This window comes from Penicillium arizonense (genome assembly GCF_001773325.1).
Source record: "Penicillium arizonense strain CBS 141311 chromosome Unknown PENARI_contig006, whole genome shotgun sequence".
Classification (NCBI taxonomy): Eukaryota; Fungi; Ascomycota; class Eurotiomycetes; order Eurotiales; family Aspergillaceae; genus Penicillium; species Penicillium arizonense.
Window position 1 is genome coordinate 1427954 of NW_019173283.1, and position 6947 is coordinate 1434900.

The 6947-nt window shown below is 50.9% G+C and overlaps 1 protein-coding gene across 1 annotated transcript; it reads right to left on the reverse strand.

Moving 5' to 3' along the window:
* Nucleotides 1-1181: 1181 nt before the first annotated feature.
* On the reverse strand, nt 1182-3106 carry PENARI_c006G09515 (uncharacterized protein; the record flags this gene model as incomplete). The annotated part of the gene is made up of 2 exons (XM_022630543.1): nt 1182-2999; nt 3059-3106. 2 exons carry the CDS (start codon nt 3104-3106, stop codon nt 1182-1184), a joined length of 1866 nt encoding a protein of 621 aa, XP_022489972.1.
* Nucleotides 3107-6947: the final 3841 nt, after the last annotated feature.

The window sequence follows — 6947 nt, forward strand, 5'->3', positions numbered from 1 at the left end:
ACCCACCTAACTACTAACTTACCGGCGTGTGGCTTAAGTACGGCTGAGCGGACGGGAAGCCCTGTTCTCCACACCCTGTGGTCGTATGTACCGGTTTTCTCATTAAATAAACTTATATAGGAACAGACTGGCTTATGTCCAATGAATTAACAAACTGACCAGCTAGTCATGCAGAGCCTCACTTTAACGTGTTGTTTTACGCAACTGGTTCGGTCCGGATAGCAAGACCAAGCAAGACCCTTTTGATCACCTAGCAACTGTAGTTTGAAAAAGCGGACACTAGGTACGGGCGTCGCAAGGTTGGATGGGGTGATCAAGATATATAATACAAGTCTACCGAGATAACATGAATCGATGTAACTTGCCGATGGAATTTTTGTTATGTCTTTTGTTTCTAACTATTCAACTGCTGCAATGTTCAATCGCCATCGAATCAAGGATATCTCAAAACTAAGGGATTCAAAATAACTATGCTATCTATTTCCGGTCGATCGCTTCTCTCCAGATTCCGAAACGCCTAAGAGCCCGATAACCATCCCACCACTTTTTTGAACAGTGGAACGAGTTTTGATTCAATTTGTTCCAGGAACGACAACCACGGACCATGTATTTGGCTTTCTGTGACCAAGCGGTTCGTCGATATACACGGACGAATTGCCAAAAGGCTCTGGGATATGCGCCTTAGCAGATGGGTGGTGAGTGCTTTCAAACACAGAAACTTCGAAAGCAGGTACAACTCCTTGATTTCACATCTTTTCTGAGAAGCTCATCGGGGCTTCGAAATACACTAGTGTAGTGTTCCTAGTTCCAAGCTACAGTCATAGGCCGTAAGTCCTTTCACATCCCCACTTGTATATAACCTACATGGGTAACTGACTACGTTTGAACAACTACAATTGCAGGGACTCGAGAAAGGGCATATATACATGAGCTGAATCCGTTTAACTTACAACTACGAAGCAGACAAACCTAAGGACATATATCGTGGTATTATATGGGAACTATGTTCAGGCCGATCGAAGCCATTGGAATAGAAGATAAAATATAAATGAGTCTGGGATATCTGACAAAGAAGGGAAACAAATATGGACGTCAACAGTGGTTGACAACAACGTCATGATACCAACTGCCAGAAACAGATGCAACTACTGCGAGAACATAAACAGGATCTAGCCTAACATTTAGAACTGCATAGCAGCGGCGAAGAGGGCACCGAAGACAACAGCGAGACCGGAAACGGTGGTGCGGCCAGCAGCGTTGAAGGGAACGGTGCTGGAGGAGGGGGTGGCAACGCTTCCAGTGGAGGAGGTACCGGCGCTAGAAACAGGGGCAGAGGTGTGGGCAACGAAGCCGCTGGAGGCGGGCTTGGTGGCGGGCTTGGTGGCCGCGAGAGACAGGGAAGAGGAGCAGGCGGCGTTGCAGACCTTGACAGTGCTGGTCACGTACGGGGTGGACAGAGAGGAGGCGGGGGCAGTGGGGTGGGGCACGCCGGAGGAGACGGGGGACCAGCCGGAGGGACCAGCAGAGCCGGAGGGAGCAGAGCCGGAGGGAGCGGGGATCACAGTGCTGGAGACCTCAGCGCTAGTGATGGTGTCACAGGGAGTAGAGGAAGCACCGGAGGGAGCAACACCGGAAGGACCAGCGGGACCGGAGGGAGCAGTCACGGAGGAAGCAGCACCGGAAGGAGCAGAGCCGGAGGGAGCGGGGGCACCGGGGATCACAGTGCTGGAGACCTCCTCGCTGGTGATGGTCTCACAGGGGGTGGAGGAAGCACCGGAGGGAGCAACACCGGAAGGACCAGCGGGGCCGGAGGGAGCAGTAACGGAGGGAGCAGCACCGGAAGGAGCAGAGCCGGAGGGAGCTGAGGCACCGGGGATCACAGTGCTGGAGACCTCCTCGCTGGTGATGGTCTCACAGGGGGTGGAGGAAGCACCGGAGGGAGCAACACCGGAAGGACCAGCGGGGCCGGAAGGAGCAGAGCCGGAGGGAGCTGAGGCACCGGGGATCACAGTGCTGGAGATCTCCTCGCTGGTGATGGTGTCACAGGGGGTAGTAGAGGCAGCGGAAGGAGCAACGGCGGAGGGAGTCTCAGAAGCGCCGGGGATGACAGTGCTGCCGACGTGCTCGCTGGTGATGGTGTCACAGGGGGTGGAGGAAGCAGCAGTAGGAGCAACGGCGGAGGGAGTCTCAGAAGCGCCGGGGATGACAGTGCTGCCGATGTGCTCGCTGGTGATGGTGTCACAGGGGGTGGAGGAAGCAGCGGGAGCGGTGGTGGTGGCGGAGCCCTGGTTGCACTCAGCCTCGCCGAGGACGGCCAGACACAGGTCGAGAGGGATGTTGATGAGACCACCGTTGGAGCTGGAGCTCTGCTGGCATTCAGCCTCGCCGAGGACAGCAGCGCAGACGTTGACAGGGACGTTGATCAGACCACCGCCGTTGCCACCGTTGCCGGCGGAAGAGACCTGGTCACACTTGGCCTTACCGAGAGCAGCAACACAGGCGTTGACGGGGACGTTGATCAAACCACCGGAGGCGGAGGAGCTCTTCTGCTTGCACTCAGCCTCGCCAAGGACACCGGCACAGAGACCAACGGGAATGTTGATCAAGCTACCGGAAGAGCCAGTGGGAGAATCACCGGAGGAAGATCCAGAGGAGGAGTCGTTCTCCTGCTGGCAGTCAGCCTCGCCGAGGACGGCCAGGCAGAGGTTGACAGGGATGTTGATAAGACCACCGTTGGAGTCGGACTTCTGCTGGCAGTGAGTCTCGCCGAGGACAGCGAGGCAGACGTTGATGGGGACGTTGATCAGAGAACCCTCATCGCTGCTGCTGGCGGAGGAGACCTGGTCACACTTGGCCTTACCAAGAGCACCAATACAGGCGTTGACGGGGACGTTGATCAAGCCGCCGTTGGAGCTCTGCTGCTTGCACTCAGCCTCGCCGAGGATACCAGCACAGAGACCAACGGGGACGCTGATCAAGCTCTCAGTGGCTTGAACGCCCTATAGTACATGATATGTTAGTCCCACATCCATCCACACCTATCAGGGTCTCGGCTTACAGAGGAGGCCGCAAGGGCGACGAGGGAAGTAATAAGAGACTGCTTCATCGTGTATAAAAAAACGTAGATATCCGAGGATTCTTAAAAGAGTGGCGTAACACAAATGTTAAAGAATGGACGCTGTAAACAGCAAAAAGAGAGGCAGGTGAAAGAATCACAACAGATTGAAACAGATACAATGCACAGAAGACAAGAAAAACCAGAGGATGGTGATCGCCTTATAGGTGCCGGACGCAACACAACAGCCCGTCCACAGCAAGCACGAAAAGGGGATATGTCGATCAGAACCAAAAGGGTCTGCCAAGTTTAGCAAGCCAAGTAGCAAAAGGTCGCTTCACAGCGACTAAACAGGTCCAATTTCCTTTTTTGCACGGATTCTCATTGGTGAATGGGCCGCTAGGACGGATCACAAGTGCAGCTTTCTTTGAAGATGATAATTAAACCCAGTATAGCGTTAAACTCCACATCCTGAGCCGCTAGTTCCAGTGGCGTTGTTGTGATTGCTCATAGGCGTCGTTTAGTTCGACTAGTTCCCCCACACCGCCCCTCCCCGATCGTTGATGAGTTTTCCGCTCTCAGGGGTTCGGCATGGCTTGTGTGTGCACCTTTACGCGTATTATCGGATCTTCATTTTGACCATTTAAGCATTGAATTCTCTACGATTTTGTGGCCGTCATTTCGGACGCTTCTTGGCTCCAAACCGGATTTAGTTCATACATATACTCCGTCCCCCTAACAAACATAAGCATTTATGCTTATGTTCCATTTCCTATGCCGTTACAAATACGAATCTGACTTGGTATGTCTCCAGTTTTCCTGGCATAAGCCCCCCATGCAGGCGGAATAGACCGGTTCCCATTCTCAGTACCTTCACAGGTATTCCGGCCTAAAACCCCTGCTTCTGCCTCGGCTGTGCCTGCATTTCTATCCAGACCGACTCCTGGTCACGCACGTTGCGCCTCGTCTCTGTGCGAACCATTGATTTCCGCCATCCATGCAGGTACATGCAGGTACCAGGAGACGCTAGCGCAAAAATTCGACGCTTTGCTGCATCTCAAAGAATCGACGTATCATTGCCCAGGCACCAAAATTAAGGAACCGAACCACATTCTAGGCTCGCCCATAGCTTGCAGTCAAGGGGATGTCCATCACGCGCCTCACGAACCCCAGGGACCTGTCTACCTGTTTGTGCGCCACTACACTTAAATTGCAGACCCCACCGCCCCCTTTCGATTCTGCATTGGCCCACATAGTCCATCAAGTGGACGGCTCTCGATAAGCGAGATCTAGTCAGACCACCCCTCGGTTCATTGCGACAGCGACGAGTCTGATATGCATTTTGCTCTGCATTTATCAACTGCATGTTTCTCTTTGTCGGCTTTTTCAAGCATCCGGGGGGCCGAGGCCCACAACGCCACGCCGCTCGGCCTTGTGAACCTGTCATTTCTTTGTGCCTGTGCACGTACATATTGGTCTGCGACCGAGGCATCAGATCTCCCTGCAGACGAACTATTATTGAAGGTCGGCCGTAGAATGCCTGCGTATAGAAACGTCTAGCTCTCCACTAGTGATCTAGTCGTGCCTGCAGATCCGGAAGCTGTGACCGTAGTTAATCAGATCATATCCTTCAGTAGTTTAAGTTTCATCAATGTGATACATCACGATCGTCCGAGCCCCAATCAATAATCACTACAATAGAATCTTTCCGGAGACCACTAGCTCAGAATTTGGAGAAAGCGCGGATAAAGCCTCTGTCTGTGCACAATTTCCATGAGTGATTTGACTCCTTGTCTCATGATTCCGACCGATGGTACCTATTTTTATAAATGTATCTCATGCAAGGGCGAGCAGCCAAACCTAGATATCCGTCTAATGTTGGTTCAGTCAACTCATTTGCTTCGTCCAGTTCGGAAAACGGTCCCAGTTCTGAAAAACTTCAGCGCTGAACATTTCTTAAATCGAAAATTCTCGATCAGGGACAGAGTTTTCATCTGAGAGGTATATATATAACAAAGTGCCGAAGATCAGGTAAAGCCGAGCTAGCAGGTGCGGTGATTTCCAATCCGCTCCCCTGAGACAAGGTGAGCTTTCCAGGGTAACTGCCATATTGTCGATGCTGAATGCTACCAGTCTAGAGCTCTAATACCCAGGTTGCTCCACTGACAGCATAGATATAACCTTATTATCCTTCCGTTGGGTGGTAGAATAGATGTTCAACGACTACATCGACCGGTACCTCATCAAAACGGACGTCTTTCCGGCTCGGGAGCCGTTGTTTCAATAGCAAATTGCCAAGACGGAATCATTGCTTATTATCAGAATTGCTAGCAGATCACTAGGGTTTGCTAGTTCTCTGGGGTCCTTTAAGCTCCATAGTTTGCTGTCTCTCGCTTTAGAATCTCAGCTCTTTCCATTACGTTAGCGCGCTCGTTAACTGCTCCTATCGACGATAACGATTTCCACTGTGGGGAATATTGAGAATCATTGTAGCCTAATGAACTATTCAGATCCGACTCAGTAACTTTGAATATCCTACGATGAGGCCACACCCGTCGCCGCATCATCTTTCATTACTAGATACATATTTGTATATCTTGTTTCATTGTTGAAGACTCTATTGGACTGAAGCACAAGATCTTGTCGCTGCTTTGATTGTGGAATAACTGTCCAATACTTCATTAGTGGCACTGTGTACATATTTATACCCCCTATTGTAGTTGATATAAATATGCAGAGCCTTAGAGCACACGCATAATGTAGGTCCTTTGAATCAACTGAGGACAAACATTTGAATTCGATTGTCAAGATGGTATGACACCACGGACGTTGTGGTATATCTGAGCACTTATACTCAACGACGTTGCTTGTCTGGCATTATGCAACCATCATCTGTTATCTTGCTTCGCTGGGACTGCTTTCCTCAACCAGTCGCACCCGAAATCCCAGTGATGACGCACGCTATCGCGGCTTTCTTGCGACCTAACGCAATACTATCTTTGCTCCATCTGCCTCCGAATTCATTTATGGGAAAAGACTGAGTTACCAAAAGCTGAGCTACTAGGAACTTCAATCGGCAAGCATTTCGAAGATCTTGGATGGTAAAGATTGGTATCTTCAAAGAACTCTGCCACTCTTTCATTACCCATCATACACCAGTCACGACTTTCATTTCATTCGTCTTCAGCTTGTCATGGGAAGGGTTTACCATGGACCTGGGTTTGGAATCACCATCGACTCGTTGCTCTATACAGAGATAGGAACCAAGCATATCACATTTGCCAACGCTCCATCCGAAGAAACGGCCAAAAAGAAGCTATAATGACCATTATTCTCCGCTGAAGGTCGAATTTGCTATATGCCTCCGGGCTTGCGCATGCGGACCCAAGAGCTAGCGGTAGTAGCACGACAGAACATGCCACAGATGCGGGCATTCCCCAAAAGTGGATTTATGAGCATCTATAAGCATATTGGCACTCGTCAGTTGGGCTTTACTGACATCACTAATATCCCAGGAGAAAGGTTCTTTTCACCTGTCTTCCTAGGCAGGGCCCTTCCGGGTGTGGCACCGTTTTTCCTGTACCGAGAATCTTAGCTGTGATCTAATCCATGCGTGGGGTCATTTCTCCCTGATGCTGGACTGGGCTTCTACCGAACGGCACCACGACATGTCTGATCTCTTGGACTTGGGCATATGGAGCTTATGCAAAATCCGCACAGCGGGTTGGCCTAGAGCTGACCTTGACAGGGTTGACAAGCGCTTTGGGCAGCAGGGCCACAGATAACAATGAGCCCCATTTTTTCAGGCTGGAGCTTTGTTCTAGGTGGCTGACGGGTATTGGGATGATAGGTAACTAGCAACGGATTAGCTCACGCTTGTTCGGGGACTATA